A 13,372-nucleotide genomic window follows, 5' to 3' on the forward strand; every position below is an offset into this window, starting at 1 on the left:
CACTTCGTCGCAACGTACCCGCTTGTTCTGTATAAACCAATAGTATCAACGCACCGCACTAACTAAGTCGCAAACCATAAACTCCAACATCACCAACATGGGTAGATCGTTCTATGGTGACGACGAATTCGTCGATGCTAAGCCCGGCTACAAGGGGGAGATTTCTGACGCTCTCAAAGAAAAGGAATCCCTTCATGGCAACATCTCCTTCGTTGAAGGAATGGGTATCAGAAGCACACCTTACTTGGAGTCCATAATGAACAAGACGAAAACCTTCATTCAGGACAAATTTTCCATTGCCAACGCCGAACTTGGAACTCAGCTATCTGCTTTTCGTAACGAATTCACCAATTATATGGATGAGATCCTTTCTTTTACTAGGGACGAAAGTGAATTGGGTGTGACAATCCCAACGTTGGTGAGTGCTATCGTTGTCAACAAGAAATCAGCACCATTGAGAATCTTTTTCCCATTGGCTGTGTCGGCTGTTTCCTTTAGACTTGCCATGCCCAAAACTTACGGGGCCGTTAGCGATAAGGTTTCCCGTTGGGAACAGGAGAAGTATCCTGATGCATACAAACAACAGCAGGACCTTTCACGCTCTGCAAGAGAATTGGCAGAGCAGTTCCGTGTGGTTCGTGAGCAGGCAAAGCTAGATTTGCAGAAAAACGTGCATGACGCCCGGGTCTACGTGACGGACCTTTTGAAGGACGACGAGTAAATAATGAAGTTTAGGAATATAGAAGCTTTTGATTAGTGGGTCAATATGTCGTACGTGGTGTACACCACTGCCAATAGTCCAAGGATGATGAGCGTGTAGTCAAGACGGGCCAACCACTTCTTTTTGGTGGCCTCGGGGTCAGGCTTGATGATGAAACAGTCATCACATTCTTGCTGACAACAGGTCTTGAGGTGCAACATTGGTGGGTACATGTAGACTAATGGGATGCAGGCAAAGCAGCCGACAAACGACACAAACTTGTCGAGATTCTTTCCTCCGTACAATGCAATGGTGGCTGTCGTGAAGACAAAGAGAACACGAAGGAGGTTTTTCTGCCATTTGATGCTGGATGATGTTCTCCCTGATTTATGGGGCAGAAAGCACTTCAGCTCGATGAGACGGACTGCTGGGAAAATCTGAATTGGTGTCGACAAGAGAATGGCAGATGCGTAGAGCACCTGGGTCATGATCACCGTGGGCGACTTTTGAGGGAGGTTAAGGAGAATGACGGTATCAATATCCTTACCATACGTGAGGTAGCCAATAGAGCCAATGAAAACAAATATGCTGGAGATCGTCAAAATCACAGAAAATAAAACTTTTGGAAAGTTCTTGGGGTATATCATGGACTCTTGTATAGGAATGATGAGCCCAATACCCTCGAATGCAAAGATGGCCACACCAATAAACAAGGACGACTCCGACTTGTTGAAGAAAAAGTGGATTCCTTCTCCAGGAACAAGGTTGTTCTGGATAAACTGCCTTATGGTGTAGTAAAGGATGGTGACCAAGCCTGCAAAAATGAAGACGTTGGCCACAAGTGCTGAAAGCGAGAGACGAGTGATGTCTCTAATCAAGGAAAGGGGAGCCAACACTATAGCTTGCAACAAGACAAACCAGAAAATGTCAAGATCCTCCGTTTTATAAGATGAAATGTTGACGCAGAATGCTCTAAGATTCTCTGCAGTGAACACGATGTAGGCCGCCACGAAACCAACTTGTGAAATGATAATCAGGAAGAGAATCAACCGTTGGAGAGTGACACCATACGTCTTAAGGCCAATTTCGGCAAAACCGGTGACTTTGGTGGCCACCTTGGATTGTACCAAGATGTAGTAACACCAGAAGGAAAGAAGACCGAAGAAAAACAACGTCAAAGCGGAGAACACGAGGCCACCGCTTGAAAATGCTTTGGGCAAGAATAACACACCCGTTCCCACAAACGCCTTCAATAGCAAGAAGTATGCCTTTTTGTCGGAAGCAGTTCCGTTAGGATTGATGCCATCTGGAAGTAACGGCGTGTCTTCTCCAAACGGCGTGTATGCCTCGTAGTGGCAGGCCACGTCATCGTCGTCTTCCAAGTTCTCACCGGCAAAGTGTCCGTAGATACTCAAAAACTCAACAAAGTTCCTGGTGACGAGATTGGGTGTCCTCTTTCTGTTGGCAATGACGAACTGTCTTCTGAAGCCTCCGGGGACGTTCAAACTGGATGCACAGGAGCCTCTTCTTGACCTTGCTTCAATCAGGGTATCTGACTTTGATCTCTTAAGGCCTGGCTTGTTCTCGTTGCCAAGCTTGTATATGGCTCTGGTAATGTCACCACCTTCAGAAGTGAGGCCCTCTCTTTCAGAATCCTTGAGGTGTTTAGCCACGTTTTCAAGAACCTTGGGATCTTTCATACCCAGAGCCAAATTTGGTTCATTGTGTTCAGGCTCGTGGCCGTCGCTGCTGGAGTCTTCTAAGACATTCTCAGAAGAGAGCAGCACAGGAGTTCCGTTCAGGTTGAGAAAAGGGGCATTTCTCTGGTACAGATTCGAGGCGGAATATGAGCGTGGCGAATTCTGTCTGGAGTTAAACAGTGAGCGTGTGAGTTTAGCAATGGAGTCCCTTCGTCCTGTGATTTCTCTGGGTTTGCTCATCAAAGGAGAAGTAGGTGGTGTTGATTTGGCTGCGATGGAAGCGCTGATAAGGTCTTGGTACAGGAACAAGATAAGACGCCATTCCGTTGTATGGCACCAGGGGTGAAATTTGCCATCAGGTGAAGCTGCAAGGGGAAACCAGGAGGGTATTTTTTCAATTGTATGGGATTTTCAATTCTTGCGGTTTTTTGTTTGCTGGTACCCACATTGGCAGACACTGGAGGGCATTGGTTCGCAGAACAAAGACGTTATGTGTCACTGCGTATTCTGCCGCAAGCCTTGATTGTTCAGCTATTGCTTTGTTCAATGTTTGGTTTATTTGGGGGTTTAGGGCTGGAGATAAGAGGTGGTGTATGACGGAAGTAGGGTGTTTTTGTAGATGGTGGTTGTTTATTGGTCCGCAGATTCAGGATGGGTGTCTCAGTAGGAGGTGTGGGAATTTAACGAGAGAAATGGGCATGAAGAAGGAAATCAAGAGCAGTGAACTAGTGGGTTACCAGAATCGTGAAGACATGTACTAGTTGAGTGTTATTTTCGGTTACTTGGTGCCGACGACGAAGAATATAGGTTTTTTTTTTTTTTGTTTGATTCATCTGATTAAATGGAAAACCCTATTTACCTCTACATAGAATAAAAAACCATTATATCAGCTTCCAGTCTAGTGCCACTTTGAGTTAGGGGCTGAAGCAAGTAAGGTATTTTTGACGCTAGAAGGCAGAATTTTCAACTTTTCGTGAACTGCCAGTCTATTCTCTCTCAGCATCCTCAAAGGGCATATGTTTTGAACCAAGGATCAATTACCCGGCCTGACCGAGTTTATATCGTAATTCAATGGAATTTTAATAAACACTTCTCTTGAAAGTACCAAATTGACAAGAGATCGAAGACTCTTCATTTCTGTGGTCTCCCCATAATCACAGATTACAGAACTACATCAACGCGTAGATCGAGCGAGGTGCATTGCAGGGCGGTTTTCGCAGCCAACCACCAACCAAGCCGGTGATTGAGTCACAAAAAGAACCAAAAGGCAGTTTTTCCAAATCCTCGAGATACTTGATTTCTAACTCATTGAGCCTTCTATCTCAACGGCTATATCACTTGAGCAACATTCCTAGCCTGATACTTGTACCTACATTGCCCCAACGCACTGCAAGCATAGCCGCTGCATTCTCGCAGGAAGTGGAGGTGTCAAACCATGAATCGTCCAGGGGATCGAGAAGCGCTTCTATAATGAAGTTCACAAGAACAATTTAAATATAAAGAGAAAAACAAATCAAGATCTCTAACAAGATAAGCCACCCTCATAGCCTCTGTTTATGAAAATGGGACCCTGGCTGCGCAATCCACGGTCCAGGGAACCCACCAACCTTACGCCATTTTCATCCAGAGAAGAGCCATTTCATTGCCACTCAACAAAAAACTCAATAACCGCAAAATGAAAAGCTTTTTATAATCACCACCAAAGCCTCCTCTTTTCTTGAAAGTGGCATATGGCGGACCAGACACAGCCATGAGGCGGCTGTTCTGCAGGAACCTGGGGTTCGTATGTAGCAGCTCCCGTAGCAAGGCACAATAGAGAAAAAACGCTCCTCAACACCACCTTTTTTTCTCACTAGTGGAAACAGAAACACGTCTTTTTTTTTTGGCATCAAAATACCATGAATTTCCTATACTTTCTTTCGTTGCTCTCATTGGCCTTGGCCTTTGACTTCCCCGACTTTTTGAAAAGAGCAGACACCGAAACTACCACTTCCAATACTATCGTCTATGTCACCCTCACCACGGGAGGTAAAGTCATCACCACATCTACCGCCTACAAACAATCATTCATGACCACTTACTCGGACACTACTTCCTCGGTGGCTGCTGGAAGCGTTGGCGTTGGTCTGCAAACTGGAGAGGTTGGAAACGTTAGATCTTACGAGCAAACCACGATAAGTAACAACGGCCAGGCTGGCGCCTACGCTGGTTTTGTCGGCTGGGCCGCTATTGCCTTGGGCTTCCTTCTTTAAGGTAGCCTGAAGCTGCTCGCGGCAACGCGCCAAGGACAGTGTATATTATGATCCTCGGTCGGAGTCTAGAAGACGGCCGTGATGGACACTTGAAGGTTATAATGGCATGGCATGAATGAGGTGCCTTCTTGAGTAAATACAAATGCAAGGTGGCGCTCCGTTGGGGTAGACAGGGCCAGGAGTCGATCACGTCTGTTGAGGTGTTTAGAGGCTGTGAGCGATCGGTTTACATGGTGTTGGATGGTTGGCTCGGAGCCGCTGCCCTTTCTAATGATAGAAGCTCCAAGGTACAATGAACTGCTGCGGACATTTGCCGAAAGCGGTTTCGATTGGGTCAATCATGCACTTAGAGAAACGCCCCGTCAGTTGGGAAGTTTATGCGGTTAAGTGGGCCATAGCGGATGCAAGCTGCCTGCGATCCATCGGCCGATTGAAAGCTTCCAAATCAACTTTGAATCAATATCCTCGGGAATCGTCCGCTTCACACAACCCACTCAGTTATCACAACCACACTTGAAAAGATCGGCTGCACAGAGCCACAGCTTCACAGAGCCCAAATCCCACTCCCCAAAGCACCCCATAGTTTACCTCTCTTGCGTCCACCAAAATACACCAAAATTCATCCAGAATCCACCGATATTGTAGTGATTTGCTTGTGGCGTACTGCGAAATACGCCCAAACGGCCCATTTTCCCTAGCGGTGCGGACTGGCAAATACGCGCGGTTTTTTTTCCTCCATCCATCATTTTCTCACCAACGCAAAAAAAAAGCCCTAACGAGAACTCTCCCCATTACAGTTAGTATAGTTCACGATGTCGGAGGATTTGAACAAGAAGACCGAAGAATTGTCTCTCGAGAATGAAAAGACTGTCTTGAGCAGCAAGGAGGAATTCACGGCCAAGCACCCTTTGAACTCCAAGTGGACTTTGTGGTACACGAAGCCCATGACCAACAAGTCCGAGACTTGGCAGGACTTGTTGAAGCCCGTCATCACCTTCGGCTCCGTCGAGGAATTCTGGGGTATTCACAATTCCATCCCTGTGGCCTCGCAGTTGCCCTTGAAGTCGGACTACCACTTGTTCAAGGAAGGAATCAAGCCTGAGTGGGAAGATGAGGCCAACGCCAAGGGTGGCAGATGGCAATACTCCTTCAACAACAAGCGTGACGCCATGCAGGTGATCAACGACTTGTGGTTGCGTGGTCTTTTGGCCGTGATTGGCGAGACTATCGAGGATGACGAGAACGAGGTTAATGGTATTGTGTTGAACGTCAGAAAACAGGCTTTCCGTGTTGGTATCTGGACCAAGGACTGCGATGAGTCCAAGTTGGTTACCATTGGTGAGAGATTCAAGAAGGTGTTGAGATTGCCTGACGACCAGAAGGTGGAGTTCATGTCCCACGACACCTTCAACGCCAAGGGTGACGCCCAGATTTCCATCTAGGTTAATGGCACAAGCTGCATGAGGTTCGGAGGCAGGAATATAAGAAAATGTAAAAAGATTACGACGTGGGAGATGTCTGTATTTGGCATCTTTTGGTGTAGATCAGGTTAGTGGTGGTCTGGATTGTGGATGTGTCCTGCAGTGTGGCTCCGTCTAGTAATTGACAACCCAGTGATATATGGGCTGTGACATTTGAAGTCCGTATTTATTGAAACGTACTTTTTTATCTGAATATAGAGTTTATTACGTTCTTGCTACTTTACAGATCTGACTTGAATATGCGTATTCGGAAGGGTACTTTCCGTTTTCAGGTATGGCTGCAAAATACGCACACGAGTTCAGCCAAATGAAGAGTCTACTGATTTATTCGAGAAAAGGACAATTTGATAATCAAAGAATGATTTGAATTCATTTCACGGAGAATCGTGATCTATCTGAGAGAGGCGACTTTGATTAATGTATGCTTAGTTCAACGCAACATCTGATCTCGTTAACGTGTCAGTTAACTAAGAAGTATGGAGAAAGCTAGCTTCTTAATTGAAGATCAGTAGATTGGATTAATAAAGAGCATCACTTTTCATAAGCTATTCAGTTGAGACTTCCGGTTTGTGAGCGCTGATTGAACAGTTCAAATGTTTATGTAATTCTAGATATTCTAGATATCGCTGCAATGTCTTTTTATGCTAGTGTCACTGATTGCGATAATGACAGGTGTGATGATGTCTAATTGCATCAGTCAGATTGATTCTGGCCCTTGTGAACGGTAGGTGTATGCGGAGGCCAATCGTGATAATGATCTCTGGTGGTGTAATCTGCTTCATCTTTCAATGTCCCCGAGAAAATGTCGACTGATAACCATTCAGACTGAGTAATCCAGAACCCAGGTCTGCTGAAGCTTTTTTAGTACTCAGCCTTGCTCAATTGCATTAGAAGGTTTCATTTCAGTAGCCAACCGGATTCACCTTGTTCTTGATGAAATCATGCACACGTTCCCAGTACTCTGGTTGCACGACAGTGTCGTTATGCTGTGAATGGGTGTACTTGTAAAACGTCTTGTCGGTCGACTGTGAGAGCTCGTAGATTCTGTCCATATGACTGGGAGGAACAATCTCGTCTTTTCTGGCACTTTGGAACAAGACAGGAATGTTAGCGGGTATGAGTGGTACCAAGCGCTCCAGCTCCCACTTCTGATGGACAAACATAGTGAAGTATTTGAGGAAAGGGAAAATGTGGGGCACTGTCTTTGGAATGGAGAGGAAGGTGTTCTCCAAAATGAGACCCTGGACGCTGGCCCCCATGAGCGATGAAATGTAGATGGCAACAGCTCCACCAAGAGATCTGCCGTAAAGAACCAAGGAGGATTCCAGGAGTTGTTCGTCTTTAGCAATGTAACTCATCATGGCCTGAGCGTCTAGTCTGAGTCCAGTCTCGGAAGGTTTCCCCGTAGACTTACCGTAGCCTCTGTAAGAATAAATAAAGACATTGTAGCCGAAGTTCTTGTAGAACATCGACACGATAGGCAACGCGTGGCCGATATTGCCGGCGTTAGGAGAAAGGATAAGCACCGTCTTGTTGGTGTAGTCAGGCAGCTTTCTGTCGTGTTTCAAGCAATAACAATGCAACAGTTCCCCGTCTTCCGTCTCCAAGTACAAATCCTCGTAATCAGGCATTCCAAACTCCTCGGGTCTAGCGCAGTAGCCATGTCCATCGTTCATGGAAGCAGGGTAAATAAGCAGGTTCTGAAACGTGTAGAGTCCCACGAGAGCTGCACCCAGAATGGAGATGCCGATCAAGGCTATCATTTTCACCGGGTAGAAGAGCTTTTTGAAGATAGTAATCGGGCCCATAGGGAGAGAATGTGACGCCTTGTGGGACACTAAGGTGGAATGAAAGATGTAGGAGCGCGGTGGTAAGAAGCGGTGATCACCGGAGTTTGTTATTTGGGGAAAGTGACACAAAGTGCATTTTCCTAAGTGGGTGTTGGCAAAGGATGACTGTGGAAATATAGTTTGGTTTTAAGGTTTGGGTGTGATTTGGATGGTGGGTAGCAAGCGAAGTCTGGTGGTTGTGATGGAGTAGATGGCAGCACGGGTAGTCCGGAGAAAGCAGTATACGATCAAAAGGTGTGGTTTGATTTTAGAATGCTTTAGGAATTATTGTCGATTTGGCTAAATGGGCACAATGGTTGTTCGGATGCAATTGGCTGCAAGGCAATGCTCTGCAGGGTCGTTATCGCAGGTGAAGTCGATAAAGGATATGGTATGATTGGGGGTGAGCTTAAAAATGATGTGTCGGGGAGGTTCTAAAACCAAATCCAAAGGCAAAGCTTAACAGTTGAAGGAAAAGTTCAAAAGTAACTAAGTTTCAATGGGTAGCTGGCTGACTATTGGAACTGGCTGCGAAATACGGATGTTCTTATAGATGATGGATGTTAAATTCGCCATGTGTATCTTGTGCATGCAAAGTCTTAGCGCAATTTTTACTAAAGCGGTTTGTTAGTTCATCAGGAGATTGAGTCAATTGGGTATTAGTTTGGTCAATCTCTTATGTAAGGCCCCATTCTCACGAGAGTAGCATAGAGGCTGCCATTGTGCCACAGGCGTGGATCACCTTGCATACTTTTCTTCTTTGCAACTTTCTCTTTGTTTCAGTCAGCCATATATCATTAATTGGCATTCTATTAACCTTTCACCTCTTCAAACTCATCCAAGTAGGTGTAGTGCCGTTTTCGCAGCCAAGGTGAATACTGATAATCGATCACCTCATGGCCTCCTCATTATATCTGATTTCCCCCCTCCTGCTCAACTTTCATTCTCTTTTCTTCAATTAACTAAACTTTACTTTCAAAATTTGTAATTGCACCCCATTGGGCGATTCTTCCACCAACTCTGCCCCACCTTAGTCTCGCACCTCCATCTTATCTATACGCACATACACCCAGATAGCACCCAGCAGGCTCGTTCGATAGCCAAAGCACAATGTCAAACCAACTGGGCTTGGCACGCTTTGCCTTCAATATATACGGCTCCTTGAGTCAGGCAGACCTGCCCCGCCAGAAAACCCCAGATCTGCTGAGGCTGCGTCCTCTGAAGAAGTTCACCTACTCGTGTGAAAAAGAGATCACCTGTGTTTCCCAGCTTCGGCACCCCCTTGGCCGCATCAACACGTCCTACTACGACGCTTCTTCACCTGTTCCTTCGCATCATGTTGTTATTGGCGGGAAAAACTACCTCAAATTGTTGGCACTCAACTCAGACCAGAACCAGGTCATTGCAGACATCAACATCGTCGATCCTTCGGCGCTGAAACGTTTCCATACGTCTCCTCGCTTGTTTAATGTCAACACTGTAAAGTGTAACGGAGACATGGTGGCCTGTGGCTTGACAGACGGTACGGTTAGCATATTCCAGGTATCGGCTGCTGGAAAGGCCAAATTGGCACACAAGTTCAGCGACCATAAACGTGTGATCAACTCGATGGATTTTGTGGAGCTGGACCAGATCCTTCTCTCGGGTTCGCAGGACGGAACGATCAAACTTTGGGACTTGAGAACATTTAACCAGAAACCGGTGATGAAGCTACGAGCACCTCAACATTCAGATCCCGTGAGAGCGTGTCAATACTCTCCATTTTCAAGATCTCGTGGTCGAATGACCGTTCTCTCGGTCCACGACTCGGGATCGCTCTGCAAATTCGATTTCCGTTACCCAGGAGGTAATCACCATCAAGGCGGTCTTCCTGAACGGAAATGGACATTCCATACGGGCCCGGCACTTTCGCTACATATACATCCGGAACGTGAATACGTGCTTACGGGAGGCAGAGACCGCAAGATATGTCTCTGGGACTACGAAGACTCTGTTGCACACCATTCGGTTTCCCCAAAAGTTACTATGAACGCATACGGTCCAGTGATGAAGGTAAGGTGGTCCGACATTCCCAATGGAGACCCCAGCAATGCCGGTTCTGCCATCAGCTCCAGACACAACCTGCTTGACTTCACAGACGACTATGCCTCGCCTCAATCATTGTACAATTACGATTTTGCATGTTCTTACTTGAACGACGATCCCACCATCACTGTCTTTAATCTTCGCAGGAAGTATATTCCAAAAGAAGTTATTACGACCTCCACAGGCAAGCCTGTTCAAAACTTCATCTGGGCCCATAACTTCCAGAACGAACGAAAGTTGTGGACAATTACCAAGTCCAACATTTTCGTGTCATACAATCTTTCAAGAAATCAAGATGACGGCCTCAACATATCCCGGCCTTTGGAAGAACTTACCAGTGTTGCTACCGCCTGGAGCCCTGGTTACACAAATCTCTCGTTCACGAACCAACAAAAGTCAGAGTTCTACATGGACCCCGCAGACTCATCATATGGGCACGAATACGATGCTCTGGATGCTTCAGCTCCCTTTACAGATGATCTAAGTGAGGAAGCCTTGATAGACAGAGAGCTCGAACACCAGTCTTCCTCGTTGTCTCTCGACTCCAAGTACAAAATGCCAAACTCAATGACAGCTTCGAATTTCATCTACCAAAAGTCACCAAAAGACAGACCCCTGCTCATGCGTCTGTCAACCTATAATCCTTCAAGTGCTGTGCTCAAACTGCCTTCGCCAAATCCACTGTCGCATCTTGGTCCTCTTGTTGAACCTGGAGGGGTTCCAGGCTCAGGCCATGCCACTCATTCAGCTCACTTAGCAAGGCCTCCACTCACCCGAAACACATCGCAGTCCACACAAGGGTCCGGCTCCCTGTCTCTTATGCTTCAACCGCTGTCATCAGGAGTCTCTGCCCTTCATCAAAAGAAAAGTAGTACTATCAGTGCCGCTCCTTCGCCTTACTTTGTCGCAGTCTGTCTTCCAATTCCTCTCAACGACGAGTCGGTGTTCGAATATCTCGCGTATGAATACTACCATACTGTTCCTGATGGAATGTCCTTGGCATTCGTATGCCAAATGAACGCTGAGGCTGCTGCTTCGGTACAGCGCTTCAGAGATTGTCAGGTATGGCGGATGTTGGCTACCGCAATTGAGCAAAGTACCTCCTCAATTTCCGTCACTCCTCTTGACATTAAGAATGGTTCGAAGGTCCAGGAGGAACCACAACAGCATGAAGACCAGCCTATTACGGAGGAGAGGGCCTCTATCAATTCTGATATTGGTAATCTTTGTGGCTCCTACGACCTGAACTCAACTCTGACCACCAATTACAGGCGAAGTGAGGGCGGAGCATCAGTGCATAATATGGCTATTTTAAGCTCATCTAAGGAGAGTAACTCGGATTTTGGTCCCTTGTCGCCTCAATCAGTTATGTCTGCGAGAGCACCAAACAGAAACGGTGAGGCAATCTCTGGAAGAAAGTCTCACACCGCATCCAAAGAAGACATATTTTTACAAGACGATCATGACAAGGCGCAAACCATGGAGATGCCAAATAATCCTGAATCGACTCTGGAATTCCCTGCAATGGACATCAAGGCGAAGCAATCGCTTCAAATCCAAAAGCTGGCATCAACCGAGATGCTAAACCCGAATACCAAGTCGAAAGAGCTCACCAGGAAGACAAGCTATAGCGCTTTCTCTTCTGGCCATTCTCCTCGCTCTACAGGATTAGGGCCGGATTTGGATGATGAAAAGCTTCACTTATTCAGCAACTCATACAGCTCCTCAAGTTATCAGGCTTCGGAAGGTAGGTACGGCAGCAGTGCTCAAACAATGCTTTCAAGACAAAGGCAATCGTTTTCTTCAACAAGAGCATCACCAGTCAATCCTCATTATGGTTTCAAGCCAAGAAGCGCAGAGGGATTCAGAGGTATCAATTCTCAACTTGTACAGAGCCCTTCACTTGACAAGGTTGAAGAATCCAGCATGAAAAGTACCGATAAATTAAAATCTGGATTAACGAAGGCCATTCAGGAAAGTTCTACAGCGGCCCTGGAGTTGCTAGGAAACGAAGAGCTGAGCAAGCCATGGAGCTTAACGAATCTTCTTTCCAAGGCAGTTGAGTACGCTAGAGATCAAGGCGACCTCATCATGTGTTCTACTATGGTCATGCTATTCTATGGACAGCTCAAAGCTTTTGAGAAGCGGGTAATGGATAAAAGGGCATGCTTGGAATGCCTTGGTCTATATGTGGAATCTCTTCGACAGAAAGAGTTATTCGCAGAGGCAACAGCTATAGTGAAAAGCGCTCCCTCTGGCCTCAAGGGAGACCTCAGTGTCTATGCAAGCAAGGAGGTTGATATGCGTTTCTTCTGTGACTCTTGCAAGAAGCTTTTGACTAATGAAAAGACGAAGCACTTGTACGCCGAAAACACAGAGAAGTTCGGCTTTTGGTACTGCGACGAGTGCTCGAGCAAGCAGCGAAACTGTGTTTACTGCAATGAGCCATGCAAGGGACTCACTGTTGTCGTTGGCCTCAAATGCGGCCATTCTGGACATTTTGGGTGCTTGCAAGAGTGGTTCCTTGTTGACGAGCACAACGAATGTCCTGCTGGCTGCGACCAGGTAAGCGTATAAATAAGAATCAAATGAGAATCACGTCACCAATCTCCAAGTATCTTCTTATTAAGCGGTACTTCACGACGTACACGCCGTCTTTGATCAATTCTAGGTCACCTTCCTCTCCCAAGCTTATCTCGATTGGTGATGAAGTCACCACCTTCACAAAAACAGGGACTTCCAAATCAGGCTCTGAAATCATGGACTCAAAATCCTGAGTATCGTCCAAGAGAGCAAGCTCCCGAGGTAGCCTTTTCAAGAAACTGTTGTTGTATAGCTGGGTCAATATCTGGAAAAACTTATGCATATATGTCTTTTCCTGAGCTGAGAGCCTCGATCGAGAAGCATCCATCTCTTCTGCGGTCTCGTTAATGTAAAATATGCTGAACTTCTCAATCTTGCTGAGTCTGGTTCTGATGTAAAGGCGAACCACATAACTGATACGCTCGATGTCCGTTTCGATGATCATGAGGCGTAGCTTGAAATCAGACGATACCACGCCTGCTTCGGCATTAGAGTCGCCATATTCATGTGAATCTAAAAGATGCTGTTGTTGGCTTTGGATGCGCAGAAGCACTGTTTCCATGAGACTGTGCTTATATGGAAGAAGCTCTGGTGCCATGCGTTCGTTTATCATAGCCTGGACTAGATCGCTTTCTATATTCTCCAGCTCAAGCTTGGTCTGAGGCTTGGCGGACGTCTCGAAGTCCCGTAAGATATCATCGATCTCCATATTGTGGTTTCTATGGGACGTACCAAAAAGTGT

General features: G+C 46.3%; 7 protein-coding genes across 7 annotated transcripts; 4 read left to right on the forward strand and 3 right to left on the reverse strand.

Moving 5' to 3' along the window:
• Positions 1-97: 97 nt before the first annotated feature.
• C7M61_002532 (uncharacterized protein) lies at positions 98-721 on the forward strand (the record flags this gene model as incomplete). The annotated part of the gene is made up of 1 exon (XM_024857903.1): positions 98-721. The coding sequence occupies one exon, from the start codon at positions 98-100 to the stop codon at positions 719-721; it is 624 nt and encodes a 207-aa protein (XP_024713829.1).
• A 32-nt stretch (positions 722-753) lies between these two features.
• AVT4 (Avt4p) lies at positions 754-2,640 on the reverse strand (the record flags this gene model as incomplete). The annotated part of the gene is made up of 1 exon (XM_024857904.1): positions 754-2,640. The coding sequence occupies one exon, from the start codon at positions 2,638-2,640 to the stop codon at positions 754-756; it is 1,887 nt and encodes a 628-aa protein (XP_024713830.1).
• A 1,658-nt stretch (positions 2,641-4,298) lies between these two features.
• PGA1 (Pga1p) lies at positions 4,299-4,652 on the forward strand (the record flags this gene model as incomplete). The annotated part of the gene is made up of 1 exon (XM_024857905.1): positions 4,299-4,652. One exon carries the CDS (start codon positions 4,299-4,301, stop codon positions 4,650-4,652), a length of 354 nt encoding a protein of 117 aa, XP_024713831.1.
• An 812-nt stretch (positions 4,653-5,464) lies between these two features.
• Positions 5,465-6,094, forward strand: EIF4E (translation initiation factor eIF4E; the record flags this gene model as incomplete). The annotated part of the gene is made up of 1 exon (XM_024857906.1): positions 5,465-6,094. The coding sequence occupies one exon, from the start codon at positions 5,465-5,467 to the stop codon at positions 6,092-6,094; it is 630 nt and encodes a 209-aa protein (XP_024713832.1).
• Positions 6,095-7,035: 941 nt separating this feature from the next.
• Positions 7,036-7,941, reverse strand: C7M61_002536 (uncharacterized protein; the record flags this gene model as incomplete). The annotated part of the gene is made up of 1 exon (XM_024857907.1): positions 7,036-7,941. One exon carries the CDS (start codon positions 7,939-7,941, stop codon positions 7,036-7,038), a length of 906 nt encoding a protein of 301 aa, XP_024713833.1.
• Positions 7,942-9,072: 1,131 nt separating this feature from the next.
• Positions 9,073-12,578, forward strand: C7M61_002537 (uncharacterized protein; the record flags this gene model as incomplete). Its single annotated transcript, XM_024857908.1, has 2 exons — positions 9,073-12,452; positions 12,563-12,578. 2 exons carry the CDS (start codon positions 9,073-9,075, stop codon positions 12,576-12,578), a joined length of 3,396 nt encoding a protein of 1,131 aa, XP_024713834.1.
• Positions 12,579-12,631: 53 nt separating this feature from the next.
• Positions 12,632-13,339, reverse strand: SLD5 (DNA replication protein; the record flags this gene model as incomplete). The annotated part of the gene is made up of 1 exon (XM_024857909.1): positions 12,632-13,339. One exon carries the CDS (start codon positions 13,337-13,339, stop codon positions 12,632-12,634), a length of 708 nt encoding a protein of 235 aa, XP_024713835.1.
• Between the last annotated feature and the right edge of the window lie 33 nt (positions 13,340-13,372).

This window comes from Candidozyma pseudohaemuli, assembly GCF_003013735.1.
Source record: "Candidozyma pseudohaemuli strain B12108 chromosome Unknown scaffold00005, whole genome shotgun sequence".
Taxonomy (NCBI): domain Eukaryota; kingdom Fungi; phylum Ascomycota; class Pichiomycetes; order Serinales; family Metschnikowiaceae; genus Candidozyma; species Candidozyma pseudohaemuli.